The sequence below is a fragment of the Myotis daubentonii genome, chromosome 10, assembly GCF_963259705.1.
Source record: "Myotis daubentonii chromosome 10, mMyoDau2.1, whole genome shotgun sequence".
NCBI lineage: Eukaryota > Metazoa > Chordata > Mammalia > Chiroptera > Vespertilionidae > Myotis > Myotis daubentonii.
The window spans coordinates 25611362-25629101 of record NC_081849.1 but is presented as its reverse complement, the minus strand read 5'-3'; the positions used below and the strand labels follow the sequence as shown (position 1 = coordinate 25629101).

At 54.6% G+C, this 17740-nt stretch overlaps 1 protein-coding gene across 1 annotated transcript in view; it reads left to right on the top strand.

The window, feature by feature from the left end:
- PLXNA4 (plexin A4) overlaps positions 1-17740 on the top strand; it is a 416580-nt gene that overhangs the window by 358577 nt on the left and 40263 nt on the right. The window contains exons 15-22 of the mRNA XM_059711811.1: positions 330-466; positions 1911-2075; positions 5000-5093; positions 5603-5842; positions 6468-6614; positions 7289-7523; positions 10686-10828; positions 16683-16951. Coding sequence (XP_059567794.1) covers positions 330-466; positions 1911-2075; positions 5000-5093; positions 5603-5842; positions 6468-6614; positions 7289-7523; positions 10686-10828; positions 16683-16951 — 1430 coding nt within the window. The remainder of the gene's footprint in view (positions 1-329; positions 467-1910; positions 2076-4999; positions 5094-5602; positions 5843-6467; positions 6615-7288; positions 7524-10685; positions 10829-16682; positions 16952-17740) is intronic.

Here is a 17740-nt window from a genome sequence, read left to right as displayed (position 1 = left end):
TAATAATACACATCTTGTAGCATTGATTGAGTGATCAAATTATTTATATGTATTTAATATATTTAATTATTTATAGATATGAAACTATAAAGCCTGCCACTTAGAAAAATCAGTACATAGCAGCTATTATTAATAGTATTACTATTATTAATATAGAGATGCAAACTCCAGGGGCCAGACGTTGCCTATCCACACAAGTGTAAAGAAACTGTGCAGGCTCTCCGTACGGATTCCAGAAGGTGGCCCGGGTGTGGGAGCTGCCTCAGGCCTGTGCAGAGCCTCCGCAGCCCGTCCCAGTTGTGTCTCAGCCCAGATCCTCTCCTACACAGACGCTGACTCTCTCAGACCTGAAGCCCAGCCAGGGGCCCAGGTCCGGAGGCACCCAGGTGACCATCACGGGCACCAACCTGAACGCGGGCAGCAATGTGGTGGTGCTGTTCGGGAAGCAGCCGTGCCTCTTCCACAGGTGAGCGCAGGGCAGACTGTGGGGTGCGCAGCGGGCAGCAGGCTTCCTCAGGCTAAACTCTGGCACGGCCGCCACCTCCCTGGAAAGTGGCGCTCCCTTTGGGACAGGGCTTTCTGGGCACACCTGGCTGTGGATGTTTGGCTCAGTCTGGAGACCTGCCAGCCACCCTACCCCTGGATAGGCCCCTGTGCTGTTGCCCACCATTTCACCTTGGTGCCCCATACCACCCCCTGGCAGAACCCTGGGGTTCCACAGGACACGATTTGGAATCTCGAGTCCCTTCCCTGGGGCGAGCTTCTCACAGGCTGCAGCAGAACCAGTGGGGACTGCTGAGAGCTGGCAGGGGCAGCTACCCCAGCTCGCTCCACTGTGTCTCCAAACGCAGCTGGCTTTCTCTCTCCTGGTCCCACCATCCAGTCCCAGAAGGGCCTGCCTTTCATGAGCCAGCAGCCTGGGGGACAGGGAGGCGGGAGGTGTGTCTAGTGAAGGACTCTATGAGATGTGGCAGGGGGCCGGCCCCCTGCAGGGGAGAGGTTCTGCAGAGAGAGGTTTTCCCAGGACAGAGCTATGCTCAGGGCCCTGACAGACCCGGCCAGGCCTGGCCAGGCCTTGATGAGTGATGTTAACGAAAAGCGCACTGTGACACTTGTTGGCCTGGTGAAACCAGTTCACGGAGGGCTGTTGCAGCAGGTGTGAAGCTGTCGCAACAGAGGAGAGAGATGGGGCTCAGCTCCCCACACAGCAGAGACAGCTGGGCATTTACACCCAACAGCAGGGGGAGGGTCAGCAGGCGGAAAATTACTAAGAGGAAAGATTAGGGGTTGGGTGATCCTTACTAAACCAACATAACAGGATTCTTGCTGAAGGCTGGCTGGGGTGATCAGATTCAGGGGTGAAGGATGAGAAATTTGATCAGATAGATAGCAAGGACTGGGGGATTCTTGCTAAAGTGACTTAGCAGGATTCTCGCCAAGAGTGGGGCTAGGCAGGCGGGCTAAAGGCAAGGCCCAAGGACAAGGCCTAGGCCAGTGATGGCGAACCTTTTGAGCTCGGCATGTCAGCATTTTAAAAAACCCTAACTTAACTCTGGTGCCGTGTCACATATAGAAATTTTTTGATATTTGCAACCATAGTAAAACAAAGATTTACATTTTTGATATTTATATTTAAATGCCATTTAACAAAGAAAAATCAACCAAAAAAATGAGTTCGCGTGTCACCTCTGACACGCGTGTCATAGATTCGCCATCACTGGCCTAGGCAGAAAGAGGGCTCAGGAGAGCCTGTCTTTGTCAGTCGTTCCCAGAGGTTTATGTCTGAGGCAGGGCTCACCATTGCCTCTGAGGAGCCTGACAAATGGGTCTGGAGGTGAGAGGGCCCTGACCCAGGACCACCTCCCTTCCTGGAGCCCAGGAGCCCAGCTCCATGTTTTCCCTCCCTCCAGGCGCTCTTCATCCTACATCGTCTGCAACACCACATCCTCAGAGGAGGTCCTGGCGATGGAAGTGACGGTGCAGGTGGACAGGGCCAAGATCCACCAGGACCTGGTCTTCCAGTACATGGAGGACCCCACCATCGTGCGGATTGAGCCAGAGTGGAGCATCGTCAGGTAGGCGCTGCCCAACCTCGCTTTCCTTCCTCGACTCTCAAACGCCAAAGAGAGTTCTGAAAACCGAGTCCTGCTTTGGGAACTGATGAACTGGAGTTGGCTCCCTCCTTTCCCTGAGGGCACCTCTATGCAGGACCTGGTGGCCTGGCTCTGACCAGCAAGAGCCCACGGCCTCTCATTTGAGGATGGGTGGTGCACCTGGAGGCCATGTTCCCATTTCACAGTGACTGTCAGGGGGAGGTGTCAGTCCTACTCCTTAAACCTCGCTTCTGGCAAATATGGACAGTGACTCAAGTCCTGCCGAGGAGCGCGGGAGGAGGAGAAAGGTCTGACCCAGCTTCTTCTTGGTCTGCTCTGGAAGGGAAGCACACCCCGACCTCCAGGGTTTGGTGAGGAGGTCCATCCTCTGCTTCTGCGGCCTCCTGTGTCTCAGCACCCATGACCTCTAGTTGCCCGCTGGTTTTGTCCTTTCCTCTGCTGCACACTCACTCCCCCAGGGCAGGGACCCGGTCTTGATCCCCACGCTTTCCTCGTGCTCCGCAGGAGCACACAGAACATGTTTCTTAGACCAGGGAGCCAGGCATGATGGTGCTACAGAAAGACCCTCCGGTGCCATCTCTTGCTCAGCCAGTCACAAGCTGACTTGGGTCGGTTGCATCATTTCCTAGGGTCTCCACCTCTTGCGTGACTCACCTGGGACTTTGGAAACCCCAGGACCTGGGTCCCTTTCAGTCTTGGCTTGGTGGTGCCTGGAGTGGGGATTAGCACCACAGGAAGGAACCTCAGGCAGGCAGCATGAGCCTGCTTTGCCAGGCTCTGCAAGAGGGCATCCCGACAGCAAGGCCCCTGGTGATAGTGGGGAAATGGCTGTACCAGGGGCCACGTAGGGAATGGAACAGGGCTTGGGTCAGAAGGAGTAAGCTCAGCCCAGCTCCACTGCTTACTGCCAAGTGACCCTAGGAGTCACTTAGCCTCCCTCTGATGGCAGCTGAGCGGATTAAGGGGTGCAGATGCACAGCATGCTGCCTGGCTCAGCTCCCTCTTCCTCCCTGGCCCTCGGTCCTCGGCCCTCCCCCTGTCTGCCGTGGGTCAGGGGGGAGTGGCGGGCATGAAGATGTGGTCTCCACAAGCTGAGGCAGGAGCCAGAGACCAGTTCAGTCCAGAGAACAATCCTTGAAACCAGGAGTTAGCAAACTCCAGCATGGAAGCCAAATCTGGCTGTCCATCTGCTTTTGAAATAAAGTTTTATTGGAACACAGCCATGCTCATTTGTATATGTTTTGTCTATAGCTGCTTTCTCACCACAACAACAGAGCTGAGGAACTGTGACAGACCACATGGCCCGGGAAGCCGGCAGTATTTAGTCTCTGGCCCTTTACGGAAAGAGTTTGCCACCTCCAGCCTTACACCCAAGGAAAGGCAGCATTTCTGATATGAGACTTGGTTGTCCTCATCAGTTTACTCTCTAAGGACCAAACCTAATAAGTTTTAGCCGTGATCTTAAAGCCCATGAAGCCTATAAGGCACGGAGAGGGGACATAGCCTGTAAAAAGCGACTCCAGGGTTTGCTCCTGGGGCCTGGTGAGTTGGGGAAGTGGGCATAGCCCCCTGTGCCTAAGACAAACTCTGTAACTCCCCAAGGAATTCTCAGCCTGGTTTAATTCAGTGCTTCCTCCTGTCACTGTCGCAGAAACAGAGGTGCTATCCTTCCTGCTGTCATCAACGGGGGTGGAGCACGTTCCAGTGGCTCCAGGGTTTGGCTGCAGTTAAAGCCCACGCTGCGGTGGGCTCTGCAGACTCCCTGCCTCTGCATTGCTTCCATCCTGGGCTACTGAGGAGCAGTGATGGGGGACGTTGGATGAATGTGTTTTGAGTTAATTGAGAAGATCAGGAGATGGCTGGATATCAGAAGCTCAAACACTGCCCCGGGTTTCATGGGAATTTTCCTGCACACGTGTGTGTGTGTGTGTGTGTGTGTGTGTGTGCAGGCGTGTGTGTGAGTGAGTGTTGGGGAGACAGGTGGAGTCAAGAGAAAGGGAGGAAGAAACTGGGAGAGTAAAGGAGGGCCGGAGGCTAGAGGGTAGAAATGAATGGTGTCCAGGGTTCTGTACCCACCACGCTTATAACTACTCAACCGTTGTAGGTAGTAGGATTCTTCTTGAAGATACTCCCTTGGTTGTGGGAAAGGTGATTCCTCCCTTTCCTGTAAGTTGTCCCCAAAGAAGATAGCCCCTCCCTCCCCCATGTCAGCTTCTTAGCCACCCAAAGGAAGACACTGGCACCCAGGCTGCCTTTGAAAAGCCGCACAAAGTGAACCTCCTGACCACCCATCCTCCTCCTCCGGCGGACACCCAGGTGTGGGAGACTGAGTCCGGAGCATGTCACCTTTGCATTCTGAGAGGCGGCTCCTGAGTGTCTGTGCCTCTGCCTTCCCCGGCTGCAGCCTCTACAGTGGAAATTGGTGGTATGGTTGCCCTGGGAAGGAGGCTGTGCTCAGGCCCTGGAGGGTCTGGTGGGGACAGTCTGGTCCACTAGGCCAAGGGCACTGTGAAGAACTTTCTGAGACTGGAGAAAGCTGGAGGAGGAGACCGCAGGGGCTGCAGATGAGCAGCTGGCTGGAGGCCGGAGGCCTCGGTCCGAGTGGCAAACCCGGCCTCCACAGGGTGTCCGCGCTCCGAATGAGCTCAGCGCAGGATGGCCACGGACATCTGGTCATCACTGTCTTTGCTTTGGCTGCCGAGAGCTCCTCCTCGTTATTATGCAGCCAGCTCGTCAGCCTTGTCCCCATGAACGTTGTCATGCCGACTGGCTGCCGTTGTCTTTAATGTCGAAGCGCAGCCAGAGTGGCTATATCATCGTCGTGTCTGAGTGCCATTGCTGCTCCTGTCCCTGTGCTCACACCCTCCTTCTCTCTTCCCGGGCAGTGGGAACACACCCATCACCGTGTGGGGGACTCACCTGAACCTCATCCAGAACCCCCAGATCCGTGCCAAGCACGGAGGGAAGGAGCACATCAATGTGAGTCTGGGGTTGGCAGGGGTCAAGGGGGCTGTCCACCCAGCATGTCACCTCCCTACAGGGTGTGGGGCTCCCCGAGGACTCAGAGAGGCCCACCCCGGACACTGATGACCCATTTTGTGTGATGCCCCTGAGCAGGATGAGGGCATTTTCACACCTTGGGGTGCAGGCAGGGAGGGCCAGTGGCTTCTAGGGTGTATGGAGCTTTATACGCATTTTCCTCCAGCCTTCTGACCCCCAGTTCTGCTCCTTAGCTTAGAGATGCCCTAGTCACTGCCATACTCGCCACGGGCAGCGTGGAGCAAGGTGCCAGCTGCAGAACATATTCCCTGAGCGCCTAGGCTGTGTGTTCCTGGCTGCAAAGGATTCTGACTCAGGCATAACTATCCGTGTCAACCCCCTGCCGCATGGCAGCATTGCAGGTGGCTCGGTGGGTGCGGGCGGCCGCACGCGTGCAGATAAAATGCGTGCAGATGCGTGGCTGAGTCTCCCTGCCTGCTCCTCCACAGCTCTGTGAGGTTCTGAACGCCACCGAGATGACCTGCCAGGCTCCGGCCCTCGCTCTGGGGCCCGACCACCAGTCGGACCTGACCGAGCGGCCCGAGGAGTTCGGCTTCATCCTGGACAACGTCCAGTCCCTGCTCATCCTCAACAAGACCAATTTCACCTACTATCCCAATCCCGTGTTCGAGGCCTTTGGTCCCTCGGGAATCCTGGAGCTCAAGCCTGGCACCCCCATCATCCTGAAGGTAGACTGAGGTCGGAGGCTGGTGGGGGTTGGGGTGGGGAGAAAGGCGGCCGCTGCCCAAGACAGAGGCCAGAAGCCTCAGGCTCCTGCCAAATTTTGTGACTGGAGTCCTTCGCTCAGACTGTGTTATAGCTCAGAGTATGCGAACACTCTCTCTGAGTTTGTGCTGAGTGGCTCACCCCCCTTACAGGCCATGGAGACCTGGTCAGGGCAGCCGGATCCATACTGGCCATTGGACTCCTGAGCTTTGTCAGATGCTGGGAGGTCAAAGGTTCAGAGTGATTCCTCCTGTGCAGCCTTTTGAGAACCACAACATAGGGTTTCTTTGGAGCGTGGATAGCGACTTTTCATTTTAACTGCTATGGCAATTTGAATCCACTGGTAGTGACTGACGACAGCTCTGGGTTGAGAAGCATTCTGAGGCTGCATTTGGGATAAACTGAAAAGAGCACCTTGATTATTGCTGTGCCACTGAGAAAGGGGGGATGGTAGTGTGCAGGCCACGGTTTCTGTGGACTTAACTCCACCAGCTCACCGGCAGGTGGGAAACTCCGGCGGGAGGACAGGCAGCCGGCAGTGCTGTGGCCCTGACTCTGGGGTGGGAACTGGGTTTCCTTTCCATCCAGGGCAAGAACCTGATCCCCCCAGTAGCTGGGGGCAACGTGAAGCTGAACTACACCGTGCTGGTCGGGGAGAAGCCGTGTGCCGTGACGGTGTCCGACGTGCAGCTGCTCTGCGAGTCGCCCAACCTCATCGGCAGGCACAAAGTGATGGTGAGGCTGCGGGCCCTGCCTGTCCCAAGTAGACGGGGCATAGGGACTGGGGTGTGAGCAGCCCAGCTCCACCCTGGGCCCCGAGGCATCCTGGGAGGGGATCGTGGCTGGTTTCAACTTTCCTCCAACCTCCCCACACCCTAGTCCCGCCCTGTCTTTCTTCGGACTTCTTTTTCCTGTACTGTTATTCCTTCCATACTGGCTGGTGCCACGATGAGAGCAATGCAGGTCACTTTAAATGATGCGTTAAATCGCTCGTTATGAGCAGGAGACTCTTCCAGAAAAGGACCCTTGTTGGCCTGGGGAGGTCCCTGATATCATGTCTGTGCCGCAGTCACCCGTCCTTACAATGGGATGAGTGACGGGAACCAGTCATTGATGTCATCATGTCACACCATTTAGATCCCAGTTGTGTGCCGTTTCCTTTGAAGATGCCCGTGTTGTCTCCTGGATAAGAGAATGAATTTTCCCGCTTAGAGTGCCCGTGCTAGCTATGCAGACCCCCTCACCCAGCCCCAAATGCCCTCTCGGCTATTTTTACAACCAAAGATGCTGCTGCTCCCCAGAGCCATTTCCCTCATGCCACCCTGGTCACCAGTGCACCGGTGACTCGGGGCTGGGCCCTAGGATGCTCTGTCCCCATGCCCAGCTCCATCTCGCCCACTCTGCCCCAGGCCCGCGTCGGCGGCATGGAGTACTCTCCGGGGATGGTGTACATCGCCCCGGACAGCCCGCTCAGCTTGCCCGCCATCGTCAGCATCGCCGTGGCGGGTGGCCTCCTCATCATCTTCATCGTGGCCGTGCTCATCGCCTACAAACGCAAGTCCCGCGAAAGCGACCTCACACTGAAGCGGCTGCAGATGCAAATGGACAATCTGGAGTCCCGCGTGGCCCTGGAGTGCAAAGAAGGTACTGAGTGGCCAGGTGGCTGCGGCTCCACGCTGGAGGCTGGGTGGGCATGTGCATGCATGTGTGTGCGTGTGTACTTGGGTGGCACTCACATAAGCGGTGGGCTGGGCAGCAGTGGGCAGTGCTGGGGGCTGGGTGTCCACCTGCAGAACTTGAATTCTGATCGATGAGCCTGTGCCCGGACCAATCCCATATCTTAGCCAGTCCCACCGGGGCAAGGCCAGCTAAGCTAAAGCCTCCTGTCCCTCTTCCTCAAGATGGCCCCTGCCTTTTCCCCAAGTCAAACTGGGATCATTTCAAATCCCACTAGAGCAGTTTCCAGCCCAGAATCCTGGCCCGTGGGTTTTGTGCTCCCCCCTCGGGGGGCCTTGACGGAACACATTCCAGCAAGCTTCAGCTGTCTTCCTGAAGGAAGGTTGGGCTGCAGGGCTCAACTGAGACTTAGAAGGAAGAGTGTTTCACAGCTTGTATTTTAAAAAGTTACCCACACGCCATGAACTGAATCCAGCTGCACTAAATCTCAGAAGGAAATTAAGGAGTCAGACTCTTGTCACCCCTAGGATATCATTCTGTGAGTCACCCAGGAGGGGTGAGTGGCTCCTTGCTGTAGGTTTATACACCGAGTAAATGCGGCCTCTACCTGGGGCTCTCTGATGGGAGGAGGGTCCACTCCATCCCTTCTCTACATCCTTTTGCTGTCAACGCACACCCGCCTTGTGGGACTGTTAATTACTGCCTTTTATTATATTTACGCTGCTTAATTTTTTTCTCCTCAATGTACTCTTTCCTCTAATTAGGAGTAGTGATTAGAATCTCTTTTATGTGTGGCAGGCGTGAGGCTTTGAGTGTTGGAGGCACTTGGTGACTTGAAGAGAAGCTGCAGACTGATAAAAAGCCAGCTCCCTCCTTCTCCTCCTCACCAGATGAGCACCCAACAGAGAGGGGCGCCGAGGGCAGGGTGAAGCCAGGTTCCTCTCTGAGAATGTTCCAGAGGAGGAGGAATTGGCATCAGACAGGGAGGCCAGCTGAGCATCTGCGGGGGTGCCCTAGCCTCTGCTCAGGGGAGAGCCATCCCATGTGGGCAGGGAGAGAGGACTAGAGCAGCATGGAGGGTTCGCCTGAAGTACTTTCCAGGGGTGCCCAGGGCTGATTCTGGAATGTTTGCAGGGCAGGTTGGGTCCAGGAAGGTGACTTCCTGAAGACTTGACAATGAGCTAGGACATCACCTGCACACACACTTCTGACAGTGATCCAGGACAGCCAGCACCTACACACACACTCAGAAGAGGCTTGGCCTGGGCCCATCACAGGCCTTACCTTCTGATATAACACACACACACTGACATACGCACTCAGATGACCACTCATGCACTCTCACCCATACACTCAAGCACACACACTCACACTCATGCTCATATGTGCATTTCCATGTACTCCCACAAGTGCACATGCATGTTCTTCACTAAGGACATACATGAGTGTTCATTGGGACTTTGGTGACAATACTTGCCAAAAAGGCTCACTGACTCCCCTTCACAGCCACATGTGCACACACATTGCTGTCAGTTTTGCTTGGATGCATTAGGGTTGCTCTGCTTCAGAGTCACTTCGCTGGACAAGGACCCCCTGTGTCGACGTGACCAGAGCAGAGGTGCAGGAAGAGAGCAGCACAGGAGCCTCTCCATGGTCCCAGTGGCATCCCCGTTGTCTGTCAGACAGGGAGCATTGGTGTCCTCACGCCCCAAACCTCAAGCTCCACAGGCCTGCAGTCAGCATGGCAGGAGGCAGTGGGGTCCAGGGCCTGGGGCAGCGTGTTGTGTTCCTGGGGTCACCAGAGCCCACTGGACACAGGGCTTGCTTTTCCAGGGCAGGGCTTGTGAATCTCTTTCGAGTCCATCAAGTAGTTTCACCTATTCTTGTGTTTGTATAAAGAGAAAGAAATATTGTTTAGTCAACATCCACTGGCCGTTCTTCTTTGTTAGCATGTGTTAATCCATTCTGGAGTGTGCACACATGTGTGCATGCATGATCACGTGTGTATTTGTGTGTGCATGTATGTGTGTGCATGCATGTGCCAAGGAGAAAGGCAAAGCAGGGAAGGGCTGGATACATCCTCTGACTTCCTCAGGTGGCAGAGGGTGGCCCAGGAGATGGGCTCTGCCCAGGACAGGGTGCGGTCACAGCTTTGAGGCTGTGTAAAACCTCAGCCTGTGTGCTGGCCTTGCCCTGGGCTAGAGGGCTCTTGCAGCTCCGTGACTATCTGGAGACCTGAGCTGCCTCCACAGACAGCAGTGCCCACACAGCTCATACTTCACCAATGAGTAGCATCAACTTGTGGAAGGAAGGACAGAAACCCACTCTGCGCATTTATACAGAAGGAATATCTTAGGATGGCAGAGCCCCATCTGGCCTCATTTGATGGTTTGATGGTTCCAGTGACCTGCATGGCCCAGAACTGGGACTCAGAAGAAATTGTCCTTAACTCTTAAAAGGACTATCAAACACAGAATCAGAAATAGAAATTCCTCCTCGCCTCTCCCCTACCCACCATGCTTCTATGGTCCCTGGCCCCATGCACATTTTTTTAATCATCACATGAGGATCTTTTTCCATTGATTTTTAGGGGGAGTGGAAGAGAGAGGGAAAAACAGAGAGAAATATTGATGTGAAAGAAAGACATTGATTGGTTGCCTCCTGCACGAGCCCCAACCAGGGCCTGAGCCAGGGAGGAGCCTGCAACTGAGGTACATGCCCTTGACCAGAATGGAACCCAAGACCCTTTGGTCCACAGGCCGGCACTCTATCCACTGAGCCAAACTGGCTAGGGCCCCATGCACATTTTGCAAACCAAAGCCCTCTTCCTCAGATGGGGAGGTGCTCCTGACCCAGCAGCAGCACAGATCTGTGGATGGCCTGCCCCTCATCCATGCTTTGGAAGGAATTTGGCCCAAGACAAGCTTCCTTGGGCTGCACATTTCTTCCATGCCTGTGTAGCTCACCTCAGCTACTTAAATGAAAACGTCCCCTTTTCTTTTTCCTGCACGTCTGAGGCCCATTGCTCATGTCCCCTGGGGCCTGAGTGAGGGCTCTGAGTGTCCTGAGTTGGGAGTAACTCTTGGGCCTGCCCCACCCAGAAGTCTCACCGGCTTCTCCTTGTGGCAGCCTTTGCTGAGCTGCAGACAGACATCCATGAGTTGACCAGCGACCTGGATGGAGCCGGGATTCCCTTCCTGGACTATAGAACCTACACCATGCGGGTGCTGTTCCCGGGAATTGAAGACCATCCTGTCCTCCGGGACCTCGAGGTGAGAAGCCGTACCCATGCCCAAGGCCTTCCCCATCACGGTGTCAGCACAGAGAAAGGTGTTGATGACCTTCAAGCCTAGCTGCCTATCCAGAGGTGAGAAAGCTGAGGTCAGGGAGGGGATGCAAGTTGCCCAGGACCCCCAGTTGTCGGCGCCCGCCGGTCCCTCTGGAGGCAGTGAGGCTGAGCCAGGAAACCTCAGAGCAGAGATGGGAGTAGGGCTTTGGGACTTAGGGGTCATGCATTCCTTTAGAATTGAATGCAAGTCCCTCTCCTCAGAAAAACTGTACATATTCACAGAAATAAGAAATCTGGCAGACAAATGTTGGGAGTTCATGGACCCTTATTTAAGAAACTGCGATATGATATGATGATTTCACCACTTAGTTGCTGCTCAATAAATCTGTGTGGAAAGATAAGTGACGCACTGGGAAGGGAAGCGGAAAGTGAACGATAAAAACCTAACTCTCTTTTGTACTGGCAGGGACCCCATCGTTTGAACATTTTATCCCTCTTCCTGTCTAGCATAGGATCTGGCTTATACATATATTCATATTACCCTTTGTTCTGAAAGGGATTTGGGATAAATTATAAATATAAGTACCGGAGAAAAGTGAAAAATATAAACAAGGAAACCAGGGCAAAATAATAACCATAAGGAACAATCACTACTAGTTGACTGCTGACGGGTCCAGTTTTAAATACTTTTCCTGCATGCATTCGTTTAGCCACCCAAGAGCCCTCTGAAGTAGGCATGCTCCTAATACAGGCGACAAAACTGAGGGCACGGGGCACTTTGGGAGCGAGCGGGCTGGGGTTTGAGTCCAGGCAGTGAGACGTCTGAGCCGGCCCTCCGACAGCAAGCCCGCACACCTGACTCCCGAGGTGCTCCATCAGTGTCATGCCTCACGGCTCTGGATACTTATTAGGATGGATGGGAGGTTGTGGCCGAAGCAGCAACAGAAAATAAGACTAGTTCCGAGATTTATATTGTCCATAAAATAAAACAGGCCCATCACTTGGGAGTTGAGCACTTTCCCAGGTACTGACCGGAGGGAATGTCTACCGGATTCTGCAAAGGGATGGAGAGGCTGGGCCCGTTATAAATCACACATGCCCTTCTATGGCCTTACTCCTCGTCTGGATTCTTAACATTTCCCCTTAAGCCTAAATATTCTCGAGTTCCCTTGCCTTTCTCACGAGGGGAGACTCTCTGATCCCAGCCTCAGCTCACAAAGGAGTGAGCAGCCAGCTTTACCAATGTCCCCGAGTGGGAGCCCACGAAATAGCTAATTGCTAGGCATGGGCTCCGAGTCTAGCAGGTTACACAGCTTTGTTTTTTCATTGTAGTAAAATAAACATAACATAAAATTTCGACCATTTTTAGGTGTCCAATGTGGAGGCACTAAGCACATTCACACTGTTGTGCAACCATCACCACCGTCAGCTCCAGAACCTTTGCATCTTCCCCAGGAAACCCTGTGCTCATTGGACAACCACTCCCCATTTCCCTCAGCGGCCACCGCTGTTGACCTCTGTCTATGAATGTCACTACTCTGGGCACCTCATACAAGTGGAACCAGACAGTAATTGTCCTTTAGTGACTGGCTTATTCACTTAGCAAAACGTTGTCAGGGTTCACCTGTGTTGTAGTGTGAGGCAAAATTTCTTTCCCTTTTAAGGTGGAATCATAGTCCATTGAATAGACCACATTTCGCTTATCCAACCTTCTGTCAATGGGCCCTCGGTCTGCTTCCACCTTTTGGCTGTTACAAATAATGCTCCTAGCAACACGGTGCACAGATATCTTTCTGAGACCCTGCTTTCAATCTTTGGGTATATATCCAGCACATACGACTTTTCCATTTCCACTAAACTCACGAATTAATTGCTTACAGGCAGAAATTAACTTCCACTGGTCCACATTAGCCCGGGGTATGTGAGACCCAGCTCCCTACACTAGACCCAGAGGTCTTGTGTGGATCGTCATTTTCTTATTTCTTCCCAACCCCTCTTTGCCACCAGCGTAGTTTCTCCCTGTTTGGCTTCCTGAGAATAGAAACGTTCCCAGGGAAGCCGCTGACTAATGTAAAGCAGTGTTTTCCAGGCTTTTCAGCCGCCGGCATACCTGCCCTGCTGGTTGGGCATGAGTGGTGGATGCGTGTGGACAAGACGGTGTCTTTTGGCTTCAGGCTGTCCCTTTGGGACCATCTGGGTAGAATTCGGGCATTTGGGGAAGCGGCTGCCCAGGCACTGGTCACACACCAATCCTTTAGAAACAGAAAGCAAACAGTAACCATTTTCAACCTATCATTGCCTCCTAACTCTACCTTATTGGGTTACAATTAAAATTTACTACCCAGTTTTATACTCACAGACTTCAACTAAATTATCGAACCATCTGGTGAATAAAGAAAGCCTTGTTGCGGAGTGGCATTTGGGTAGGGGGCAGGGTGGCAACGTTACAAAGGGGAATTGTCTGGATACTCCTCATCGAGACACTTCACTCCCATCTCCCCTGTCGTAAAACAGGGACTCGGTGCAGTGCGCTAGATAGCCGGGGAGCCAGGGAGAGGGATCAGGGGAGAGCAGCCAGGGAGGTAGGAGGGGCAGGTAATAAAATTTAAGTGCGCCCCGCATGCGCCAGGCACTTTACATACATTATCTTACTTAATGTCCATAAAACATTATGACACGTGCGCTCATATTCTCATTTTATAGCTGAGGGAATAGAGCCCAGAGGGAACGGAGGTTTCCTGCATGTGGGCCAGCCAGTCTCTGTGAGTCCAAACCCCAGGCTGCTGACTGAGACACTGGCTCTCCACGGGTCCCAGGGCCCAGCCACGCCATCCAGAGGCCAGTACAGCCACAGTGAGAAGTCCAGGGCACGTCCTCATGCCGGAAGTGCCATCTGCTCAGCCCTGTGTGCCCTTCTTCCCCTCCAGGTGCCCCAGTGCCGACCTGCCCTTGGCCCCCTGCCTTCCATGGCCAGCCTGAGCCACTGGGAGGCCCTGCCCGGGAGGCCGCAGAGAGGACTCGGAGCTGGTGTCCAGTCATGAGCCAGAGTAGGGTAGACCTGGCCCCAGATGGGGAGGATGGAAGTGGCTTGGGAGACTGACAAACTTATAGCTGGAAACCCAGCATAACCTGCAGCCACTGGCCTTGGCACAATGCACTGGCTTCTGTGAGAAGCCGTTAGCAGAAGCTGGCAGGGGTACACTCAGCCTTGCAAGATCATTAGAAGTGCATGCTGTTCCGGGTGCCAACACTGCTCATGGCACATGGTGGGCACCCAGCAATGGCATTCCCCATTATTATTAGGACACGTTGTGGAGATGCTGCTCTGAGGGGTTTGATGGACAAAAGGAGTAAGGTGTGTGCACAGGTGTGCAAGGGGACGGTCACAGAGCGGGGGGAGACCATGGGAAACAGACATCTGCCCGCTGTGCATATAGGCCCCGGCTGATGACAAGGTGAGGCGGCCATGTCTCCCTGTCCTTCCCTGGTCAGTGCCCATGAGTGGGGGATGGGGGAGCCAGGCAGGAGGCCAGGTGAGGCCGTGGGGAATGAGGGGTTGGAGAGGATGAACTGCAGAGGGCCCTGGCCAGCACCACCCCCCTCCCCACCCCCCAGCTCTGGCAAGTTCCCATCTCTCCTGAGAACTTCCTTCCCATAGGGTCTTCCACATACCAGCACCGCAGCAAGGGCCATGACAATGGACTTGGGAACACGCGTGAGCTCCCAGCCGCCTGGCCGGTGGGAGCGGCGGATGCTGGCCAGCCTCCTGGGCCTCAGGAGAGTGTTTCTCACAGGATCAGGGGTGGGCCCCCAGGGCTCCGCCACGGAAGGGGGCTTCTGGCTGACCAAAGGCAGGGCCTGGCTCAGACTAGTCTCTGCCTCCAGCCAGCACCTTGCCCTGAGCCCAGACCCAGGAGGCTCCCTCAATGAGCCGTGTGAATGTTCCAGCTCCGCTTCTGCCACCTTTTTGGTCTTTGGGCAGCCGGGGCTTTCTGTGCCTGTCTCTCTGCCCCAGTTTGAAACCTCTAGGGTAAAGCAGGATAAGACTGCTGCCACTCCGCCACTCGACTGTGTGTCAGGCGGACACTGCAGGCTTTTCACACCTCAGGACTTTCCCTGCTCCCAGGAGATGGCAGGATGTGGCGCCGACGCACATCCCGGTTCACAGCCTGGCTCTGACACTCCTCTCTGTCTGGGGATCTCAGGGAAGTCCCTTAGCCTCATGGGGCCCAGGGCAATACGGTCCAACTCTTATAGGGTGTGGTGTGGGGTCAGTGGATCAGTATGCCATGCTCAGCATAGAGTGAGAGCCATAGACACATTAGCTGTGACACCTTAGCTTTGTTGATGAAGAAACTGGCTCTATTTGGGGCCCCACAACTGGTAAATGTCTGCAACAGAGTGGACCCCAGCTGACCGACTCTGAAACTGAGCCACACTGTCATTCTACATACATGACAATTCTTCCCAAAGACCTGAGGCATCTGAGCCATGGGTGAGACATGGCCCTCAAAATGTGGCCTGGATGGCGCCTCCAGCTCCCACCTCCTGCACCCCAGCCCTCGAGAGATGCCCTGCCCTGTGCTCTCAGGCAGCTTCCCCTCCAGGGCAGAGGCTGTGCCTTATGTTTCAGTAAACATCTTGTTCTAATGGGAGTATTTACACAGAGCTACGTACACGTGGTCTGAACAGGGCTCTGTTCCCCTGAGTGAGCACAGCCGTCCAGCCACCATGCAGATCACAGCCAGAATCCGCCCCCCCCTCCCCCAAGGATTCCTCGTGCCTCTTCCATCACAGCCACACCCAGAAAAAACATTTTCCTGCCACCATGGATTAATTTTATTTATTTTAAAAAATCTTTATCTAAACGGTATGATACAGTCTGCCCTCTTTGAGGTCTGACTTTTTTTCATCCAGTATCTGCAAGGTGCATCCTCGAGCTGTGCTATTGCTGCCGGTTATCTGGCTGTGCCCACCCTTGTGCGTCTCACAGCGGCGTCTTCCCTGGCTGGTTCAGCCACGGGCTCATGCTTGCTGAGTGGATGGTACACCCTTCAACCTTTGCATGGGTCTCCCAATGGACAGAAGATGCAGGCAGGAAGATAAAACCTTATTCCCTCCCCTTCCCCAGGATGAAGCAGTGTCTCAGGATGCTAGGTATCGATGCTAGAGTTAGGGAATGCCTGAGAGACTGTTGGGCTGAATCTTCCCATTCTTACAGGTTCATGAACTTACCCCCCCCCCCCCCCGCCCTGCAGAAGTAAAGGACTTGCCTGAGCTTGCCCAGGGGGTGGTGTCAGAGCCCATGTGGAACCCAAAGTCCTAGCTGTGAGGCCACTGGCCTGCCAGTAGGACCCGCGGGTCTGGAGATGGGCCAGCATTAGGTCAGCAAAGGCTCAGGCCTGTGAACCATCAGCCAGGGTGCAACCCACAGCAGCCCATGTCCCGGAGTTCCCACCAGGGCTGCGATGGTGGGCAGCTGTGGTGTGGGGTGCCTCCTCAACTCCACAGCACCATCAGGGAAGAGCTGAGGCCGCTGAACGGGCAGATGCGGGTTCCTACCCCAGTGTCACCATTATTCAGTGATGTTCTCTCTGTGCTTTGCTTGGTTCATCTCTAGAGACAGTGACCCACACGTGGGCTGTGACGGAGGCTAAGTAGCTACCTGGCACAGTGCCTGGCACTAGATAGGGATGTGGCAGCATTAGCCAGGCTGCAGAGGGTAAGTGGCGGGGTGGGATGGTCAGCAGTGTGCACAGCCCATTCTGTGGGGGCATGACCGGGCCCTGCCAGCCTCGCCCTCACAGGTGGCAGTCAGAACCCGGCCTCCTCTGCAGGTACCGGGCTACCGGCAGGAGCGCGTGGAGAAAGGCCTGAAGCTCTTTGCCCAGCTCATCAACAACAAGGTGTTCCTGCTGTCCTTCATCCGCACGCTCGAGTCTCAGCGCAGCTTCTCCATGCGTGACCGGGGCAACGTGGCCTCGCTCATCATGACGGTGCTGCAGAGCAAGCTGGAGTACGCCACCGACGTGCTGAAGCAGCTGCTGGCCGACCTCATCGACAAGAACCTGGAGAGCAAGAACCACCCCAAGCTGCTGCTTCGGAGGTGAGAGGCGGCCGCGGGTGGCCGGGGCGGCGCAGGTCAGAGGGTCCGTACCCCCACCCACCAGGCCTGGGCTTTGCCTGCCAAGGAGACCAGGGCAGAGCTCCCGGAAGGAGTAGCCAAGTCCTCCAAGGTCAGGGACCTACTTGCTCAAAGGCTGGGTGCATCCCACACTTTCCTTAAAGAACCTGCCCCTCATGAAACTGGCCACGGCCCAACTGCTCACCTGGTTGTGTTTCATCTGCCCCTATATCTGCTCTCCATCATTCTCTCTCTGCCCTTTTGCTTCCCTGATTTTGCCCCTTTTTATTGGAATTCTTTTCTTGTGGGATCTTTAGAGGTCATTTTCCATCCCCTGGCTTTGTCCAAATCAGAACTTGAATTAGGAGAGATACCCCAAGGCCGCTCTGGGAACCCACCCCACCATCTCAAGATGGGAGGTTTGAGCCCCAAGCCACTTGCACTGCTATCTATCTGCTTGTGATCAGTATGAGCCACACGTGACTATTTAAATCCAAATTAATTAAAAGTAAATAAAATTAAATATCACCAGAGAGCTATTGGAGATGCAGCCAGCATCCCGGGTCCCTTCCCACACTCGGTGGGGCAGAGTCTGCATTCCAATGAGACACCGAGGTGATCTGAATGCGTAGTAACGTTTGAGAAGTGTGGCCCAGCCCGTGTGTGAATTAAAACCCTTCAACGGCAACTTGCCTGATGCATCGCAGCAAGGATTTCCTGGCACCTGTTCTAGGCTCTGCACAGTCCGGGGTCCACTGCTTGCATGACTGG